Here is a 22,350-nt window from a genome sequence, read left to right as displayed (position 1 = left end):
GCCCAAGCCTGGGTGAGGCCCAGGCCCCAAGCGTCACCTGTCTCCTGTTCCGGCCCTTCCCGGAGGGCACTCCCGCAGCAGTTTTGTCTACACACTTGAGCCTGGGGACCAGCTGGCCTTGTCCACCCCGCTCCTCCACGCCTGGACCCCGAGCACGAGGCACAGTCCCCCTCCTGGGGCCACGAGGATTCCCCTGCCAACAGGAGTCTGATGGCCCAGAGAGGGAAGGGTGACTCGCCATGGCATGAAGCCTCGGAGAGCAGACTTCCCTGGGTGCAGACCCAGGGCTCCCCGCGTCTTGCTGGACCACCTAATACTGGCAACAGCGGCCACCCCTTCGGACACCGCGGATGCCTACGATGAACACAGACTTGATCCGGCCAGGCAGCCCGGGGGGTGCTTACCAGTGGGAGCGCAGAACGTTCAGGAGCAAAATGACAGCGCCCAGGGAGTAGCAGGCCAGGTAGGGGGATCGGAAGGCCCTGCTCAGCTTTCGGGTTTTCTGTTCCCATCTCGCAACCTAAACAGCACGGAAGAGAGAATAAGGCAACATAAGATGTTCGCTGGGGAGAATCCAGGGGCGACGTGGAAGTGGGGGGGCAGGTCCCCATTCCAGGCAGGGAGAGTCAGACGGAGCAGCTGTGTGTGGATCTCGGTCCAGCCCCGCAGGGATTTCCGCACCTCTAGTCCTGTCTGCGTGGACCGCGAGGTCCTTCTGGAAGCACGTCCCGCCGGAAGTGTCCCCAGCGGCCACGCCGGACCCCGAGGAGGCAGAGGAGGAGAAGCTGCTGGAGAAGACGGGCTGCCAAGGGGAGAGCACAGACCCAGGGCCTACATCCCGCCTGCAGGGCGCTCTTACTCCCGGGGGAGGGGGGAGGCCAAGAAGGGGGCAACCCGCACCCTCACCCCTGCTTCCCCAGCACCCCCCTGCTGCCCAGGCACAGACTTCCAAGTTTTTAATTTTAGCCACAGAATCCTTATTTCCGTTTTTCACCCCAATCATATCTAGACTTTCAACCTTCAACAGCTCACAGCGGAGCATAGTGAACAGACGGCTCTGTTTGTCTCCACCAGCCCAGCTTCCTGACGCGCACGACCGCCATGCTGGGGTTCCGCTGCACCTGCTGGCGGAGGCTGGGGGGCGGTGCAAAAAGGCAAATACACAGCCGGGCGTGCTGGAGGGGAGGCAGCTGGGAGTCAAAGTGGCCGCCCTCTGGTCATGTGAGCAGGACACCCACCTGGGCCCTGAACATGAATGTATGTGTCTGTGTGTAATATACGGAGGGTCTCCAAGGCCCCAACCGGCCTTCTATGGTCCTGGAATTACGGCAGGACGACGAAGTCCCGGGGGCCACTGGGGCCAGTATCTCCACTCCGGCCCCAGCCATTAGTCTACCTGCTGCCCATCTCCACTTGCCCAGCGAACCTGCGCTTCCCAGCACTTCAGCAGTGACAGAGTGACTGGCAGCTCCAGGTCCACCTGTGATTTGGCTCAAGGCCATCGACTCTCTGACTCTCTCCCTGGAGGAGGCGGCTCCCGTGCCTGTGCCCAGATTCCCTGGGTGGTAGAGGGTACAGGCTGGAGTTTACGGGAAGGAGGTGAGTGAGTGCGGTGGTTCCTGGGCCTTCCCCTCAATTGCAGATCTGCGATTGATACGACCCACTGCTCAATTCTCCCGGAAGGTAAACAAGTCCTTTGTCCGGCTCCAGGCAGGTGGCCTCTGCTGACCCCGTGGGAAGCTCAGGCCTCACTCAGAAAGGGAGGGTTGAGCATTCAAGGGGCTCCGAATGCTCCACCCAGTGGCCTGCAGGTGGCCTGGTGGGAGGCAGGGCCACAGACTGCACGCTTCTCATGGCCAGGCCAATTCGAGATTTTCGAAAAACGTTTAGGGATAAAAGTCAAAGTGTTTTTGCGTTGCGCAACCATCAGCAGGGTCTAATTCCAGAACACTTCCATCACCCCCCACCGGAACCCTGTACCCATTAGCTGTCACTCCGCCTTCCCCTCTCCAGCCCCTGGCAACCTCTAATCTACTTTCCCTGTCTATGGACTGCCCTCTTCCAGAAGGGGTACAAACAGAACCTTGTGACCTTCTATCGCTGGCTTCTTTCACTTAGCATAATATTTTTGAGGTTCATCCACGTTGTCGCATGTGATTTTATGACCGAACGATATCCCATCGTGTGCAGAGACCATTTTATTTTCCCATTCGGCAGGTGATGGACATTCGGGTTATTTCTGTCCTTTGGCTACTATGGATCACACTGCTATGAACACCCGTGTCTAAATCTGTGTGGACATGGGTTTTCACTTCTCTTCGGTGTATATCCAGGAGTGGAATTACTGGCTCATAGGGTAAATCCATTTTTAACTTATTGAGGAACTTCCAGACCGTTCTCCACAGTGGCTGCACCGTTTTTCACGCCAGCCAGCAGTGTGTAAGTGGTTCCGATTTCTCCACATGCTCGCCAACACTTGGAATTTTCCATTAAAAACAAAACAAAACTGTAGCCATTCTAGTGGATGACATGTGGCAAGTCACCTCATTTGGAGTCCCCACAAACTAATGGGTGACATGAAACATCTTTTCACGCACCTACTGTCCATTTGTATGTCTTCTTTGGAGAAGAGTCTGTTTGAATCCTTTGCCATTCTTTTTATTAGGTTGATTATCTTTTTGTTAATGAGCTGTACGAGTTCTTTACATATTCTAGATGCTAGATCTTTATCAGATATCTGATTCACAAATATTTTCTCCCATTCTGTGGATAGCCTTCACTTTCTTTCTAATGTCCCTCCCTGCACAAAAGCTTTTTATGTAGCTGAACCATGTTGTTTGCTTGTAGGATTCAGCCAAGCCAACTCCACCAACTAACGTGTGTAGGAGGCTCAAAAAGTCAGTAAACCAGCAGGCTTGCCCTCGGGGACCTCAGAGTCTACCAAGATAAGACATGGAGTAGATTTTCCATCTGTGTGCCTGATCCTAAATCAGGAGGGTGTCTGGGGTAGTCAGATTGTGTGGCCTGCACTAGAGGTCCCCAGGGAAGCCACGGTCACCCTCCAAAGCAGTCGACCAAGGGGTCCAGACGAAGGGGTAAACACAAGTCTTTTCAGAATGACTGGTGGGGTCACACAGCCAGCAAGAGGAGGAGAAAGATGAACTTTGGGCTCCAGATCCAGTGCTCCCTGTCCAGGGAAGGCCCCTCTCTCCACCCTTCCAATGAGCCGGTTGTTTTTCAAATAAGCTCTCTTTAGCACACCTGGTTCCTTGTAGGTGATTTTAAGATAGAGCTTTAAAGACGACTGATTTTTTTTCCCTCCCAGCTGATGGGATAATGCTTTCAAAAGGACATTGAAATCGGTTAGAAAGGACATAAGGTGTCACCTACTTCCACCCGAGGGGCTTGGGACCGTCCCAGCAGGCCCGGTCCAGGAAGCATAGAGGGGGGGTCACTGAGAGCACTAGACGCTGGACCCGGGCCTGCCCGGTGTATGCGCCACGCTTGAGGAGGCCAGTTTTTCTCTCTCTCTGGAGCTGTTTGTCCAGCTGTCCAACGAGGTGGATGTGAGAGCAGGTAGCATTCGGTGCTCCTGAGGACGGCTCTGCCTCTCAGAAGCCCGCCCCCCACCGTCCGGGACGCAGAGACAAAATGTGTCCCACCCTGCAGAACAACTGTCATGGACCATAGCTGAGCAAAAGGAGCCCGATGCAAAAGAGCGCCTTCCGCCTCATTCCATTTACATGAAGTTCTAGCCGGGGCAGAACCCACTAGAGTGACAGAGGTCAGCGCATCGGCTGCCTGCCAGGGCAGGGGCTGGGGGCTGTAGCAGGGAGGGGAGCTGAATAGGAGGGGAGCATGGGAGGACGTTGTGGGAAGGAAATGCTCTATACCTTGATCAGAGCGTTGGCTACACGGGCAGACACCTTGGTCGCCACTCAAACTGTACACTTGAAATGTGTGCGTTATAGTGTATGTACACTTTACCTCGAGAAAGCTGATTTTTAAATCCAATCCTTGTTGTACCTGAGCTCTAGGGCCAGAATGGCTGCCAATGCCATGTACCCTGGCAGACTCTCCACACGCGACACCCCGGAGTCCTGAGCCCATCCCTCTAAAGGAGGGGCCTGTGCCCTGTGTCCATGGGGCTGACCGATGTGTCCAAGGATACACAGCAGACCCCAGCCCAGAGCCGACACGCCACTTCTGTAGCCACAGTGCACTCCTGGGTGGCCAGGAAGGGGGCCCATGCTCCAGCCCTTTGGGGACCACTCTGCCACCCCCGACCTCCCAGCTGGCCCCCCACACCCCTGTCCCTTCACCTGGAGAACGGTGGGGCGGGGGGGGGGAGGTGACAAATGTACTTTCTGAGTAATCTCATAACAAAAGGTGGCAGAGCCCGGGAATGGGCCGTGTGGGAAAGAGGAAACAAGGAATCCTATGAGTAACTGCTATCTATCTGACTTTCGGTCAGCCTGTATTAGATTGGGCTGTTATTTCAAGGCAATCAATAAATCAGCAGCCAATGGCCTTGCTGAGTCCAAGGTTAATTTTCCTCCCTGCCAGGCAGCCCCAACTCCCCTTCCTCAGGCGCCCAGCTGCACACTTCATCCAATTAAGGGGCCGGAAGCGGGCCGCAGAGCTCACCCGCAGGGGGCTAGACGCCAGGGGCCGAGCTGTGGGATGACGCAGGTGACTGTCCCGCGGGCTGTACGGGCATAGGCGTGGGAGGCAGAATGACCAAACAGCCCACTGTCGCCACTCCTGGCTTTGCTCGCCTTCTAGATTCCCAGAATCCCCAAGATGGAGATGGGCATTCCCAGCCCTCCCCTACCGCATGCCCGACTTCCGCTCCCCCCGAGGCCGCCCCATAAATCCAGGGCCCCCCCCCCAAGGTAAACCTGAATTTCACATCAATAACAAATACATTTTAGTATAAGTGGTCCCAAATGTTGCAATCTGCATCAAACCCACACTGAACCGGGGCTCCGTATTTGTGTTTGCCACATGTGGCAACCATGCCTCTCCCATACCCGTGGCCAAGCAAGGGTCACCCAGCTCAGCTCTGTAACGGGGAGGTCTCTTCTTCCATAACGCTGATTCATTTTCTTCTCTTTCTTTCTTTTTCTTTTTTTTCTTTCTTTTTTTTTTTTTTTTTTTTGCAAATCTCTCCCATAGGCTCTGTGCTCGGGCAAAGGAGACAGGCTGGCGGCTGGTGGAGCAGGCATAGATGGGCATCCAGGGACCCAGGGGCACAATTCACAATCCCTGACCCACCAGCAGCCAGCGGTACATCTGGAGGCACATGACTTCATTGTGTTCCACCTCAGCTGACTCGGCTGTAAAAATCCGAAAACTAAGGCAGTAAAGCCCTTTTCCACATCCCGGTATGGGGGTAAGACCAGGGCTGATAGGGACAAAAACGTGCCGGCCCTACAGCCTTGTCTGGGTGGAGGAGAATGTCTCTCCCTTGGGTCCCTGGTGCCCAGAGCAGGCTCTGCATCTTCTTTACTTCTGGGTCCCGCTTGATCATGCTGAAGGTGCTGGGTCTGACCCTAAAGGAGGTGGCTCCACAGTCTGTCCCCAGAGGGAAGCACCCACAGCTCCCAACAGGGTGTACGCTTCTTTCTGGCACTTTCCAGAGCTCTATTCTCGGTTCCCCTTGGGACTGCACCCTTTTGCTCAGACAGAGGTCATAACTGGGAGCCCAAGCAGTGCTTTGGTCAAACTCACGGCCCTTGAAAAATATCTGACCCAACAATTCAACACTGAGAGTTTTCACATTAAAACCCTGGCATCCAGGGGCGCCTGGGTGGCTCGGTCGTTAAGCGTCTGCCTTCGGCTCGGGTCATGATCCCCGGGTCCTGGGATCGAGCCCCGCATCGGGCTCCCTGCTCAGCGGGAAGCCCGCTTCTCCCTCTCCCACTCCCCCTGCTTGTGTTCCCTCTCTCGCTGTCTCTCTCTCTGTCAAATAAATGAATAAAATCTTTAAAAACCAAACCCTGGCATCCAGTGTGAGGGGGGATCTGGACAATGAGGCCACAGTGGGCCCGCCACCCTGCCTGGCAGCCCACGGCTACAGAGCCCGCCTCCTGGCAGAAGGGGCAGTGGCAGGGGTCCCCGTGATAGCAGGCTGCATGCATGTGAGCTGAGGGCTCCCGACAGCCAGGGCGTGTGTGTGAGCAGAGTTACACCAGGGGCAGGTCAGGACTGCTCACATAGCCTCCAGCGGGCACACCGCAGTGCTTCAAACTCCAGGCCTCCAGCATGTAAGCCCCGAACACCGTGGGCCCCTGAGCTGGACGGCCCCACTAGCTGCAAAGGGAAGCCTCGTCGGCGTCCACAGGGAAGGAGAAATGTGCCTTCAGCAAGTCCCCAAAACAGCCACAGCATCACACAGCAGCATGTCCCTGCCACTCAGACCCAAGTCCTGCTGGGCTTAAGGCCCAGGGACCAGAGGCGGGAAGGTGTAACTAGTAACGTCGGTGACTCTCGACCTGGAACGCCTGTGTGGAAACCATCAAGGTCGTTGCCAGGCTCAGCAGGCCTGACAGCCATGGGCTCCACAGGCCCAGGCTTGAATCCTGGCCCCTAGTCTTTACAGACTATGTGCCCTTGAGCCACTTCCTCTGCTTGAAATACGAGTAACACCTAGCACAGAGAGTTGTGAGATTATATGATATCTACGTGATGTGCTCAGCCCAGGGCCGGAGAAGAATAAGGGTGTCCTTGGGAGATCCTTACTCAGGGATGCTGGCAAGCCGGCGGCACCTGTTAGAACCAGGGAGAGCCAGGACTTGCCAAGCACCTAGTGACTGTCTGAGTAGCTCACTAGGAACACAGTGAGTGTGGGTGACAGCAACTGAGAAAATGGGAGGCATGTGGCTGTGGCCATAAGTGATAGAGAGATGGATATCTGGGATGTCTTTTCAGATAGACCACGGAAAAGTCTTCGGCTCTGGAAGGCTATGAGAAATATCTTTCCGCTCAATCTACCCACCTATCCACACATCCAACCACCTACCCACCATCCACCCATCCACCACCCACCCATCCATCCATCCACCTACCCATCATCCACCCACCTGCTCATCCACCCATTCACCCACCAGCCACACATCCAACCACCTATGCATCCACCCACCCACCCATCCACCCACCTCTCCACCCCATCTATCCACTCGTTCACCCATTCACCCAACCACCTACCTATTCATCCAACATTTCCTGGGGGATCTACTATAGGCCAGATATTGTGTCAGACAGGAGAATGTTTTGAAAAGAAAATGGGGAGAAAACCATACAAAATCATTCATAACAGTGGTGCTTGTTCTCATGTAAAATGTGTAATTTAATAACAGTAATTAAAGCCCAGGATGCCTCAGTCACTGAAAGCACCAGCACCAGCCCCCTCCCTCCGGGTGTCCGCAAGACAAAAGCAAAGGCCGTGGGGGAGGAGACTACCAGAGTCCAGGCAGGGGCCTCAAGAGCCATCTCTCCAACTTGATGAGGACCTTTTCTGGACACACACTCCTCTTTGTCTCTCAAATTTCCTCCATGTCCTCAGAAAGAGGGTCACCAAGGGTGGATTTTTGAAATACCCCATTTGAAATGAGACAGAGGCTCTTTCACGTTCACTAAACGACTAACTGTTGGGTACCCACCCTGGTGGCCAGCACGATGGTACGCTGGTGAAGAGCATCGGGTTCTGGGTTCAAACTCGAGCTAGGGCAGCTCACGTGCCTCTCTCTGCCTCAGTTTCCTGACCTGTAAAATGGAGCTAGTAAACACTATCTCATAGCACTGCTGTAAGGATGAAGTGAGTTCATGCACACAAAATGCTCAGAGCTCACGCCTAGAGTGTGGCAAACTTTCAGATGGTAGCAATGCTGTTTGTTTTCGTTTTGGTGTAGACAAGTGGGTTGGAGTTGAAAGGCATAGAGAAGGCCCAGGCAACGCAGATGGAGAAAGTCTGTTGTGGACCAGCGTCCCTGGGAGAAGATGTACAGACCCTGTGTCACACTGGGCACCAGGCCCACTCACCTGGCAGTCCCTCTCTGCCCTGGCAAGCTGTCAGTGCTCAGTGAGGCTCCCCGTCTCGCTCTCTGCATGCTTCACTAGTGAAACCCATCAGAGCCCGACTGCAGCCACGGGGGTCTCCGATAGCCAGAGTCAGGCCCCAGCATCTAGTCTAGGCCTCTCCACCTGGGGACCAGAGGCACACTTCAGGGCTCAGGCAACATCCCAAAGCTGAAGCAAATGATACAGCAAATGCCTTTTTAACTTTTGCTGAGAAGGAGCCAGAGTTTCCATGAGTTTTTCCAAGGGGTTCACAGGCTCCACAATGAGAGCCACCAATATAGCCCCTTTCTCCTTTCATTTAGATTACATGGTCCACTTCCCCACCCAGACACACCCAGGTGCCTCTGTTACCTCTCTGCCTTCTTGCTGGTACCTCAAGCTCGTCTTGCCTGCAACTGGGCCCCACCAGCACCCCCCACTGATTCTACCCACTACTCACCCCCCTATGTCCGAGATCATCCCAGCCACAACCAGAACCTTTCCACTCCTCTGAACTCCTGTCACACACTCATTGATGGATTCTGGGCCTGGCTTCACCCTTCACATGGCATCTCCCTCTATGTGTACCTAGCTTTGTGTCCAGCAAAGAAAGACGATCTCAGAGAACACTGGGCTTCATGAATGAGTGAATGTTCGAATGAACGTACGAAAGCTCAGAGGCCTCCAACTCAACAGAACCAGTGAGTACCTTCTCTGAACTTCTCTCCTCTGCTTCTGCCCGCCCTACAGGGAGACTCAGTGGGGCCCACCCAGGTGGTTCCATTTAGAAGTGAGTAAGGGCTTGGAGGAGCCAAGAGGAGCAGGAAGCCACTGACTGGGCTTCCATGAAGAAGGGAGGGGTCCAAAGGCCCTGGAGGAAGGCAAGGTGTATGTCTCTGCTCAGCCAGCCAGACTGCCTCCCCCAGAGAGCCCTGGGCCACCGAGCAAGTATGCAGGCTGGCTCCCACCTGCCCTTCCCTGACACCCAGCTCTGCCCTGTCCTTCGGGTGCATATGGCCCCGGCTCCTTTGTGAGACCTGTCCTGATCCGCCCAGAGTGCCCTCTCAGCCCCTGGCGCCCTGAGGCTGGGCCAGCCACCCTTTCATGACACAGAACCAGCCAGCCGCACAGGGCCGTGTCCAATGGCTTCCACAGCTCCATGCCCCTTCAGTGCTGCCCACAACCTCACTCCGTCATTACCTGCTCACTGGACACTTCCTACCAGCTTGTCCAGTGAATAAATCAATTTCAAGGTACATCCAAGATGTCCCGCTTGCAGTGAATTCACCTCTGGACTTGATTGCCTGGGAGAGGGTCCCCAAGTCATACTTTGGGAGCTGGGGCACAAAGCCTGTTGTTCACCTGACACCAGCCGCCCACCCCCAGGCAACCTGCAAGATTCCAGCCCAGCAGCATGACCTCACGTCACACCCGAGGGGGCCATGGTGCACAGAGAGTCTCCTGCCTGCACTTGGCATTCCTGCTTCTTCGGCTGCCTTGAGCCCACCTGCCCCCATCTGCAATGGCCAACTGCAATAGAGCAGGAAGAGGAGATGGGGGGCAGGCCATGCTCTCACTGTTTCCAGATGCAGGGCAGGAGAAAGAGCCATAGGGAATGAGTCCCAGGAGATGTCAGGGACACAGGCTCTGGGTTCACACTGTGGCTTCAGCACCACCTATGATATCCTTTAACCTGGGCACCCACCACAGCCTCCATCAGCAGGGGACAGGGGAAAAAAACTGTGGTACTGCTATGGTATGAGCTCCAGAATATGCCATTAAGTGAAAAAAGGCAAGTGCAAGAGAACACGCGCCCTACCTATTATGTAAAAAAGGGGGGCACCGACACCTGCTTATGTTTTCAAAAACGAAAGAAATAACAGAAGGAGAGACCAAAGACTAATAAAAACTAGTATCTGTAGGTGAGGGCTGGAGCAGCAGGGGGGAAAAGATGCCAGACATTTATGAATGTCTTTTGTTTGATAATGTTGACTGTGAGACCATTTACTGTTTTATAAAAACACTAAAAATCACTAAAAACCCAAAAACCAAATAAAGGAACTTAACCATATATGAAATTGTTTTCAAGTAATTTTAAACATAGTATTTTGACCAATCCTCCCTCATGCAATAATATAACCTGAGGATAAAAAAAACAAAAACAAAAAAACAAAAAAGCAAACCTAGAAAGAAATTAGATCTAAACTGCATCCCATATTGTTAGTAATACAATAACTGCAAGCATATTGTTAGTAATAATGCCGGTATTGTTATTTTGACTATATATAAAGTACGTTAATGTATTTAGAAGCCACACTTCCCATATAAGAGAAGAGATACAAAAATAAAATCTTTAAAGTTAAGCAAAAACTGGAGTGCCTGGGTGGCTCAGTCAGTTAAGCATCTGACTCTTGATTTCGGCTCAGATCATGACCTCAGGGTTGTGAGATGAAGCCCCACATTGGGCTCTGAGCTGGGTGCGGAGTCTTCTTAAGATTCTCTCTCCCTCGCCCTCTGCCCCACCCTGCCTCCCCTCTAAAAAAAAAAAAAAAATGTAAAAAATAAATAAATATAATAAAGTGAAAGAAGAACTTTCAGAATGGAAATATCAGTATGAACTTATGATTTCTTTCTTTCTAAAAAATTCATTTTTCCTAGCCTGATCCACAAAAGAGGCCTCTCCAGTTGCAATGAGCACCTCTAGCAACCAGATCGTGATCTCTTAAGTGTCACTTTCAACTAAAAGTCTCCAGAGCTACTTGGTTCAAAGGCCAATTCCAGGTCTAGAATAGGAAACATACAAGACATTGAATCTGGGAACAGAAGCTGTCAAAGATGCATGTGGAAATGTCAGAATAGTGACGAAAACTTCAAGTGTCCCCAGCTGGCTAAAAACAGGTGCTGAGCAACAAAAGCAATGACAACACATTGAAATACGTCAAATATATGCACATACACACAAACAGCATACATATACACACACAAATCATCAATCTCTTTGGAGGTTGCTGGGATACTGACACCGTATTCTGAAAATTGGTTTTTAAAAGGGGAAAAATTAAGCATTCATCCTGCCATTGCTAAATGAACTGTATCTCAGAGTTACCAAATCACTAACGAGGAAAAGTTCCTACTTACAGAAGAATCACAGCTGATATATGGAAGAAGAGTGATAGAATGAAAACATCACCATTTCGCAACTCCTAAATGAGATACAGATCTAGGCCACATGCATCAGTGACCAAAACCAGCAGGGAACAGGTGGGGAACTTGACAATGGAGGGTCAGGCTGAACTCCGGAATCCAGTGGCCAATTTCTGTCACTCAAAGTGGGGCTTCCTGAAGTGATGCAACAGGAAGCACGAGGTTCAACAGCAGGAAACTGCCACTTAGGGCAAATACTCAAATATTGGCAAGTTCATGTATTTCAACTGAACATGCAGCACATTCTATGAACATTCTCTGTATCTATCAGTTTACAGGAAATATACCAGAACAGAGGAATATGTTAAAAAGTATCACAAATATATAATCACCCAAACCCAGAAAATTCCACTGGACAAATGACTCAGTTTCTTGAATACATAAATGGCATGGAATGAAGGGATGGGACACTACTCTGATTAAAAGGGACTTAAGAATGCAACCACATGCAACGTATCTCTTATCTGGATCCCGATTCAAACACACCAATTGTAAAAAGATACTTTTGCGACCATCAGGGACAAATGAACATGGACTGAGTATTAAACATGGGCTGTCCTTTCAATTTCCAGCCAAGATGGATGGAGTTAGCCTCTCACCTGAAACAACCAAAAACAGACAAATAGTTTTCCAGACACCAGACATGAAGGAATGAAGGACACTGATTTAAACTTAACCACGTCAATAATCACACTAAATGTTAATGGCCTAAACATCACAATTAAAAGACAGATTGTTGGATTGGGTTAAAAAAAAAAAAAAAAAAAAGGCAAGATCTAACCATATGCTGGTTACAAAGAAATACACTTTACTTAATAGGATACAGATTGGTTAAAAGTAAAAGGATGGTACAAGAGACAACAGGCTAACAGGGGTCAAAAGAAAGCTGGAGTCTTATATTAGTTTCAAGTGTATAATACAGAGGTTCAACAGTTCTGTACATTACTCAGTGCCCATCGCAATGTGTTAATTTTACTGGAATTTTAAAAATATACTCATTTTAAAAATAAATATTTAGGGCGCCTGGGTGGCTCAGATGGTTAAGCGTCTGCCTTCGGCTCAGGTCATGATCCCAGGGTCCTGGGATCGAGTCCCGCATCGGGCTCCCTGCTCCTTGGGAGCCTGCTTCTCCCTCTGCCTCTCTCTCTCTCTCTCTCTCTTTCTCTCTCTGTCTCTCATGAATAAATAAATAAAATCTTTAAAAATAAATAAATAAATAAATAAATATTTAAAAATAAAGATTTTTTAAAAAAGGAAGCCAGCATATTATATTAATATCAGACAAAGTAAGTTTCAGGGCAAACATTGTCACCAGGATAAAAGATTTCTTCAGAATGAACCAAGAGGACATAACAATCGTAAACATCCATGCACCCAATCTCAGAGCTCACGTGAAGTTAAAAACTGATAAAGCTGCAAGAAGAAATAGATAAACCTTCAATTACACTCAGGTATTTCAATACCTCTGTCTCAATATTGATAGAACAAGTAAAGACAGAGATTTGAATATTATCAACCAACTCAGCCTATTTTATAAATCCCTCACCCAACAGCAGCAGACAACAAAAAATGTGCACATAAAATAGACCATATTCTGGAAAATAAAACAAATCACAGTAAGTTCAAGGGGATTCAAATTACACAAAGTATGTTCTATGACCTTCTATGACCACATGGAATTAATTAGAAATTAATTACACAAAGATCTCTGAAAAAAAAATCCCCAAATGTTTGGAAACTAAGTAACACATTTCAAAAAAAAAAAAACAAAAACAAAAACACATGGCAAAAGTAAGAAATCAAAAGGGAAATTAGAAAGATTTTTCATTGAGTGAAAATGAAAACCCAATATATCAAAACCTGTGGGACAGCACTAAAGCTGGACATGGGGCAAATTTATAGCGCTGAACACCCCCATTAGAAAAGGGAGGAGGGGCGCCTGGGTGGCTCGGTCAATTAAATGCCTGACTCTTGATTTCGGTTGAGGTCACAGTCTCAAGGTTGTGAGATCAAGCCCCATGTTGGGCTCCCCGCTCAGAGGGGAGTGTGCTTGAGATTCTCTCCCTCTCCCTCTGCCCCTCCCTCACTCACTCTCTGTCTCTCTCTAATAAATACATAAATCTAAAAAAGAAAAAAAAAGCAAGAGAAGAAAGGTCTGAAAATCATTGGTCTCAACCACCTTAAGAAACTAGATGCCTGCTTCTCCCTCTTCCACTCCCCCTGCTTGTGTTCCCTCTCTCGCTGTCTCTCTCTCTCTGTGTCAAATAAATAAAATCTTTAAAAAAAGAAAGAAAGAAAAGAAGCTAGATACAGGAGAGAAAATGGGACCCCATGTCAGCATTAGTTTGCAGTGGAAATGAATGAAATCGAAATTAGAAAAACACTAGAGACAAGTCAATGAAACCAAGCACTGGTTCCCTGCGAAGAGGGATAAAATGTCACTCCAGACTGATCAAGAAAAAAAAGACACAGATTCTCAATATCAACAATGACAAAGATGATATCACTACAGAGTATGCAGAAATAATAAAATAAGTTAAAAGGGAAATAAGAGAACATGTGAACAGCTTTACACCAATAAGTCTGACAGCCTAGAAGAAAATGGATATATCCTTGAAAAACACAAATTACAATGCTCACTCAAGGGAAAAAAGTACATAACCTGACTAGCCCCGTATCCTTCCAAATACCTTAAAGTAGAGCTTTAAGAATGAAGAAAACTCCAGGTCCGAATGGCTTCCCTGGAGACTTCTACCAAATATTTAAGGAAGAAATAAGACGAATTATGTAAAGACTCTTCCCCAAAATTGAAAGGAGAGAACAATTCCCAATTCATTCAATGAGGCCAGCCTTACCTGATACCAAAATCAAAGACATCCCTAGAAAACTAGGGACAAGTATCCCTTCTGAACAGAGATGCAAAAATTCTAGACAAAATGTTAGTAAATTAGCAAATGGAATCTCATGAGAGATTGAAAGAATAACACACCATGAGCAAGTGGGGTTTATCCCAGGCATGAAAAGTTGATTTAACAGTTGAAAACCAGTCAGTAAGGGGGCGCCTGGATGGCTCAGTCGGTTAAGCAGCTGCCTTTAGCTCAGGTCATGATCCTGGGGACCTGGGATGGAGTCCCTGCATCGGGGCCTCTGCTCAGCGGGGAGTCTGCTTCTCCCTCTGCCTCTGACCCTCCCCCCTGCTTGTGCTCTCTCTCTTTCTCTCTCTCAACTAAATAAATTTAAAAAAAAAAAAAGAAAGAAAACCAATCAATGGAATTCACCATACAAACAAAATACATAAGAAAAACACAATGACCACCTTAACAGACACAAAAACCCAACATACATTCCCGACAGAAACTCAGCACACCAGGGACACAAGGGCTCCCTCGTCCTGACAACGTCCTGACAACGAGCATCTTCGGAAAGCCTGCAGCTAACCCCACGCTGAAAGCAGGCCCCTTTGATCAGGAACAAGACGGTGGGGTCTGCTTTCACCACCTACTCAACGCTGTGCTGACAGTTCTAGCCCGTTCAATCAGATCAGGAAAGGAAATTTCAAAATCAGAAAGGAAGGAGTAAAACATCCTTCCCGGCAGACCCATGATCACGCGTGTGGAAAATCTGACGGCTCTACAAATGGTTGCAAGGCTGGCAGACTGAACGTGGTTAAGACGTTGCTGTGAGAATTCAGGGCATAAATAAATGAAGAGAGATACTGTGGCCCCAGGTCCAGAGGCTCAGTATTATTAAGATGTCAAGTCTCTCGATTGGTCTATAGGTTCAACGCTACCCACACCCCCGGACCCAAAATCCCAACAACCCTCTTGTTGCAAATTGACAGCCTGATTCTAAATCATATAGAACTGCCTAGAATAGCCAAGACAACTCTAAAAAAGGATAAAGTTGGACTAACACGATCAGATTTCCAGTTGTATTCTAAGGCAACAGTAACCAAGACAGCCTGGTGCTAGTGGTAAGAACAGACAAACAGATCCCTGGAACAGAAGAGAGTCCAGAAATAAACCCACACAATGAAGACCAATTGATTTGTGACCAAGTGCAAAGGCAAGTCAGTGGAAAAAAGAAAGTTTTTCAAGTGGCACTGGAGGTCACACTTGAGAGTGAACTGTATATATACCCTGTATATGGTAACTCAGACCATATACAAAAATGACCTCAAAATGGATTATAAATCTAGACATAAAACCCAAAGCTATAACACGTTTAGAGGAAAACATAGTAGAAAATCTTTATGACCTTGAGTTATGCAATCATTTCTTAGATACAACATGAAAGCGTGATTCGTAAAAGAAAAAAAGTTGCTACACGGAACTCCGTGGGTGAGGTTCCTGGGGCAAGGGCCACCCCACCCTTCCCTGGAGCTCTGTGGGACCTTGGGACGGGTCCGGCCCGGTGAGTGACTGTGGTTCCTGGAAGCCTCTCTCCGCACATGACCGTGGCCTCTACAACACAGTCTCCCTCTGTGGGGCGAGCGCTCATGAAGGTGGCTGAGGCTTGCTTTCTTGTCTCCTGCCACTGAGTCCACACAGCAGTCCTATGAGGGGTGCACAGATGGATGCCTATTCCCAGGCCGGGGGTGGAGGGCAGCGGGGGGGAAAGCTCAGCCCCTGTACTGGCTGCATGGGGCAGGATCAGCTCCTCCTGGGAGCTGCGCTCATTCACGGTGTTGATGGTCTCTCTGCCCGTGAGGGGGAAGCACAAGACCCGCACCCCTAAACCCGTGGGCAATCCACCCTTCGCAGTGCTAAAACCAGGCCCTTGCAGGCCGGGAGTGGGTACTCTGACGCCACAGGTGAGACCAGCCTCCAAGGCCCTTCACAGCCAGGGATGCCCACAGAGAGAACTGGGGGTGGCTCAGGGCTGGACAGGGACACTCTATTTGGCTACTTTTCCTGGGTCTGGCCAAACCAAGGTCTCGAAGTGCCTATTTACAACGATGGCCACATCCTGACGTTGGGCCACTGTTGCCCCTGAAAGAAGGAAGGAGCAACAACAAACAGACAACTTGGTTCCGTAATGGGCAAGGACTTGAAGAGACCTTTCTCCAAAGAATGGCCCAAAAGCACATGGAAAGATGCTCAACATCCCTTATCATTAGGAAATCGAAACCGCAAAGAGATACCACCTCCTCCATGAGGACAGCGACTATCAAAAATCCGAGAGCAACTAGTATTGACGAGGATGTGGACAAACCGGAAGCCTTGTGCACCTTTGGCTGGAATGTAAATTGGTGCAGGTGCTATGGAAACCACTCGAGTGTTTCCTTTACGAATTAAAAACAGAATTCCCAGCAATTCCATTTCTAGGGATACACCCAAGGGAATTCTAAAGCAGGGCCTCGAAGAGCCATCTGGTCACCCATGTTCATAGTAACCTTATTCACAATAGCTAACGCATGGAAGCAACTCAACGGTGACCAATGAGCAGGTGAGCAGGTGAGCAAATGTGGTACGTCCATACAATGGAACAGATTCATCCTCAAGGAAGGCAATTCTCACCCACGCTACCACGTGGATGAACATGCTTGAGGACATTATGCTACGTGACTAAGCCAGACACGTAAAGACAAATACCACATGATCCCACTTATCTCAGATACCCAGGGTCATCAAATTCAGAGACAGCAAAAGGGTGGTCGCCGAGGGCTGGCGGCAGGGGAATGGGGAGTTAGCGCTGAATGGGGACAGAGTCTCAGTGTCACGGGATGAAGAGCTCTGGGGATGGACGATGGTGCTTGCTGCACAACAACATGAATGTTTTGTTTTGTTTTTTAAAAGATTTTATTTATTTATTTGAGGGAGAGAATGAGAGAGAGAGAGCATGAGAGGGGGGGAGGGTCAGAGGGAGAAGCAGACTCCCCGCTGAGCAGGGAGCCCGATGCGGGACTCGACCCCGGGACTCCAGGATCACGACCTGAGCCGAAGGCAGTCGCCCCACCAACTGAGCCACCCAGGAGCCCCAACGTGAATGTTTTTAATACCATGAACTGTACACTTAAAAGTGGCTAAAATGGTAAGCTTTATGTTATGTGCATCTTAACACTAGGGAAAATAAAGGGAAGGGGGGGCACCTGGGTGGCTCAGTCGGTTAAGCATCCAACTCTTGATTTTGGCTCAGGTCATGATCTCAGGGTCGTGAGATCGAGCCCCAGGTCAGACTCTCCTCTGGGTGTGGAGCCTGCTTGAGATTCTCTCTCCCTCTCCCTCTGCCCCTTCCCACCCCTAAAAAAAAGAGAGAGAGAGAGAGAGAGAGAGAGAAAAGATATGTAGAAAAAATATTTTTCTGAAAATATCCTTTTCCTGGGCCCTGGGTCCCCTGCTTCCCCTAGCCCCGCTGCTGACACCCCCAGGGGGGCAGACCCCACCCCCGTAGGTCCCCAGACCCCATGCGCACAGGGTGACCATGGCCAAAGGCAGAAGTCATCTGGCCAGAGAGGGACACGGCCTAACCCAACACACTTGCCCTCAACCACATCCAGCCGCACATGGGAGCCACAAGCCACCCCACGTGCCAGGAGCTACAGCGCCCTCCCCCTGCCCTGCCCCCCAGTAAGACCCCGGTTTGTACAACTCACCACCTTCTGCCTCATAGCCACCTCTCCTGTCCCTGATAATTCGTCTTGGGAAAAGGGGCACGTGGGAGGAAGGGAAGGAAAGCCTGGACCACCGTTGGCTCCAGGACCCAGAGGCTCTGCCCCTACGGGAGTGGGACCTCACCCTGGCGCCCCACCAGCAACTGCAGGGGGTCCAGGCAGAGAGCCAGGGAACGCTCAGGGGACAAATGCCTTTCGGAGGGGACAGCTTGGCTGTAGGGACCCATAGGGTAAGCCCATCCTGCCTGATCTGCTCTCCCTGTCCCTGACAGAGGATGCTAAAGGGGTGCCACCTGTTCTCACCTCAACAGGAAGCAGGGAGGACACCCAGTTCCCCAGAAGACAGCCCCTGAACTCTTGTCACTCACCTGACACACCATGTGGCCTGTCATAAGAAGAGGGTCACCCCAGGCCAGGGCAAAGGTGGCACGATGTCTCTCCATAACACAGTCCTCACTTAAGCAGACCAAGTATCTACTTTTAAGTTGTACTTAATACATACACTTAAAAGGGTAGGTAGAGGTAATTGTCTTATCACAAGATTCGCTGTGAGATTCGTCTGAATACGTGGGCTTTCCTACCGCACGTACAATGTTTGATTTACACGGAGCTTTATAGGATCTTTTTAAAAATGTATTTTAAATAAAACAAGGCCCACCTGTACAAAGCCACTGGAAAAATAGCCAGGAGTGAGTGGCTTTTCAACTATTAACCAAATATAGTGCAAAATCTAGTCTGCCCTCTTTGGTCAATATTTACATAGACTTCAGCCCGACTCAGAAAGGAAATTCGAAAGTGTTTGGTTCGAGGCCAGAGTGGTTGTCTGGATACACAGGGTTTCAATCAGCCGCTCGGGCCTTTCCCGGGCATCTCAGGGGGGGCCAGGTGCGAGACACAACATCCCCATCACTGTCACCATCGCTATAATATTAGCAGCTACAGTCAGCCAGCTTTTTTTCCTCTTTTTTTCCAAAATACGACTAGTTTATTTTAGAAGAGAGATGTTTCTGAGGTCCGACGTATAGAGGAAAACATACAATTCACATCCGATAGAAATGTACCCTTTTGAAGGCAGAGTTCTGAGTTGGGACAAACATACCCAGTCAGGCAGACACAGCCAAATGAAGAGAGAGGACACTTCGGTCACCCTGGAAAGTTCCCAGTGGCCTTCGAGCCAGGCTCCTCCCCCAGCCCCGCCCCAACAACCCCTGACCTGTTTTCTGCCCCCTTGTCCTACACGTGGCATCCTGCAATCTGTGGCCCCCACCCCCTTCAGCAGGAGCCTTTTCAACCAGTCCCTGGGGGGCCGTGTGCATCAGTAGGGGACACCTCTCCAGGGCTGCCAGGTGGACAGACCACGGTTGGTTTATCCTCTCCCCAGTTAAGGGACACTTGGATGTCACGGGACTGTGCTACTGTAAATAAAGCTGCCGTAGACAGGTGTTTCGAGGGCTTGGCGGGCACGTGCCTTTGTGTTCATTGCTCCTGTGGCCCGCTGGCCTGGAGGGAAGTTCAAGGGTCAGAGCCCAGGGGAGCTGAGACCCTCGGGGCTTGTGCCCCCCACCACTGCGGCGTGAGCCCCCAGGAGGGCGGCAGGAAAAACTGACAGACCAGGCACAGGATGACAGGGAAAACACACACACACACACACACACACACACACACACACACACACACACACACACACACACACACACACACACACACACACACACACACACACACACACACACACACACACACCCCGCCACTCAGGAGAGCGCTTCCCACACCACACAGCCCAAGGTCCAGGCGCAGGTACAGGGTCAAGCCCATAAACGTGGGGGGTGGTAGCCAGGATGCAGAGCAGGGGCACAAGAGAGCGAGGAGCCAAGGCCTGGGGGGCTGAGGGGGCAGAGAGCCCTTCATGGAAGAGAATCTGAGCTGAGACTTGAAAGCCGCACAGCAAAAGGCTGCAGCAGCAGGGTGCGGGCAGGCTTGCCTCCCCAGGGGCCTGGTCCCCCAGCTCCAGTGAGCAGGACAGAGGTGGCATCGGGCAGGAGGCCCCTCACTGGTCTGGAAAAGTCAGCCCCAGGAAAAGCAGCATCCAGCACATGTTTCTCAAGGCCTCCAGACGTAACTGTGAACGTGTCCGTTTTCCAGGTGAGGACTCAGGTTCAGAGAGGGGCCGTGACCTGCCCAAAAGCACACAGCGACGGGGCAAGGATGGTGCCCAAGGCCACCGGCTTGGTCTGCAAGCACAGAAGGACGTCTTCGGAGCCCCTTGCCCGAAGAGGAGTGGGCTGCGAGCCACGGCTCTAAGACCACCCAGACGGGCGCCCAGCACCCAGGTAGCCCCCCACCCCGCGCTGCCTTCAGGAAGGTTCTCCAGGGCCAGTGAAGCCCCATTAGTGAATATTAGAATAAGAGTGTCTGCGCCAGAAAGGTGCAGCTAATCTTGTTATTCTTTAAGGCCAGCACGGAGCTGAGGAAAGTGGTTTGCCTAATGGAGCTCCCTTGAAGTTAATCCAGGAACAGGGGCCCAATGTCCGTGGACTGGCGTGACACAGCCAGCAGAGCCTGGGCTGCTCAGGTGACCCCAGCTGAGGGCGCTCGCCTCACCCCCGTCCCAGATCACCTCTCCGGGCCTCACCCCGGCGCACCTCCAGTGACCTACCTGGCTAACGCCACCCGCCTTTCAGGGCGCCCAGAGCTGCAAAGGGCCGACCTACCTCAGGGCAATCGTCAGCCTTCTGGAAAACGGGCTGGACTGCAACAAGGACACAACAGGTCAAGGACAGGGGCTTCATGTTTTGGTGGGATTGTCTTTCATAGAAGGAAGGCAAGGGCACTGTGTGAACCTTTCGCCAGGACACACCCCAATCCTGCCATGCGTGGCATCTCTCGGGCTTCTGAGGCTGGTCCACCACTCAGCAGGCCCTCGAGGTGGCTGGGACCGTGAGCGGGAACCAAGGCTGAGCTGAGGCCCAGCCCGTGTGCAGCCATCCAGGGAAGGGGAGCAGGGCCCGAGGCCGCCAGCACCACACACTACAGGGTGACGGGGGGTGCTGCCTCCATTCCTCGGAGATGCCACCTTGTCTGGAGCATCCTGAGGCCAGAAGGGGTTTGGACATGCACTTCTGCTCCTCTCCAGCTGCCTTCCCTTGGAGGCTGGGCTCGGCACCTCCGATCCAGTCCCTCAAACCCAGACCAGCAGTGCGGGCATCACTTGGGAACCTGTTAGAAATGCAGACTCTCGGGGCGCCTGGGTGGCTCAGTCGGTGAAGCATCTGCCTGCAGCTAAGGTTATGATCCCAGGGTCCTGGGATCGGGATCGGGATCAAGTCCCGCATCGGGCTCCCTGCTCAGCAGGGAGTCTGCTCCTCCCTTTGCCCCTCACCCCACTTCTGTTCTTCCTCTCTCGCTCACTCTCTTTCTCTCAAATAAATAAAATCTTAAAAAAGAAAAGAAAAGAAAGAAATGCAGATTCTGAGGCCCCGCCTCAGGCCGGCTGAGTCACAGTCTGCATTTGAACTGTCTCCCCGGGCACTGCCGAGAAGGGCTATGCTGTTGCACGACATTCTGAGGGGCCTCCCACACCCACTCGGTTACTGACTCAATCCTGAAACTATTTTCACTGCCAGAAAGCTCTCCCGTAACCACCCGGGGCAGCTCTTGTTTTTCTACAAGTGTCATTAACTCCACAAGTCATAATCCCTCCTTGGATTTCCTTGGAATCACACGTGACTGTGTGAGCGTTACTTCCCGCTACTGAACTTGGCGCGGTGGCCCTCCACCAGGCGCCTGGCACTGCGACGCCCAGCCTCGACAAGTGGCCGACCTCAGTTTCGCCGCGTGTAAAGGGGACAGGGGGTTAGACTCTAACATCCCCACCAGCTGCAACATCCCGCAGGTCCGTGAACGACGGCAGCGTGGGGCTGCTTCCCTCACTCTGGCCAGTGGGCGTGGGTGCCGAGAGCATTCTCCCGCCGGGCCCGGAACTCCCCGCCACGTGACACTGGGGCACGAACGGGCAGCTCGAGCTACCACGCTGCAACTGAAGGGGGCTGGGTGGCCACTCCCATGCCACTCCTTCCTGACCCCAGGCCCTCATTAACCCCACGGGCAGTTTCCCACTCCCCCGCTCCGAAGGGCCACTCGGTGTCCTCAGCTTGCACAGTGCGGCTATCTGGCCTACACGTCCCCCGCTCCCCGCCCGTCCCATACCCCTGGAAAACCTGACCTCTCCCGGGCACGCTGGGCAGGCCGGACGGGACCTCAGCCAGCATGCCGGCCATGAGGCTACGGCTCAATCCACATTTTGAGAGACCTCACCCGCCCACGCAGGTGACCCTCAAAAGGTCAGATGCAAGCAGGCCACCTGTAAAGCCCTGCACAGTCCTGGTGTCCCGGGTCACCCCGAGAAGCGATGCACCTGCACGTGTCCCCAGCACATGCATTCCACCTGGATTCTATGACTTTCTCATACCACT

At 51.4% G+C, this 22,350-nt stretch overlaps 1 protein-coding gene across 13 annotated transcripts in view; it reads right to left on the bottom strand.

Annotated features, from left to right (window-relative positions):
- The window catches only part of PEMT (phosphatidylethanolamine N-methyltransferase), an 88,275-nt gene that overhangs the window by 17,022 nt on the left and 48,903 nt on the right, over window positions 1–22,350 (bottom strand). For all 13 annotated transcript variants that reach the window (XR_003515380.2, XM_027568273.2, XM_027568279.2 and 10 more), the window contains one exon: window positions 405–520. Coding sequence is in view for 12 of the 13 variants with exons in the window: in XM_027568273.2 (XP_027424074.1) it covers window positions 405–520 (116 nt within the window). In the remaining variant the exon portion in view is untranslated. The remainder of the gene's footprint in view (window positions 1–404; window positions 521–22,350) is intronic.

This window comes from Zalophus californianus, chromosome 16 (genome assembly GCF_009762305.2).
Source record: "Zalophus californianus isolate mZalCal1 chromosome 16, mZalCal1.pri.v2, whole genome shotgun sequence".
Classification (NCBI taxonomy): Eukaryota; Metazoa; Chordata; class Mammalia; order Carnivora; family Otariidae; genus Zalophus; species Zalophus californianus.
Note: the sequence above shows the minus strand (reverse complement) of the source record. Positions and strands in the feature narration are given on the sequence as shown.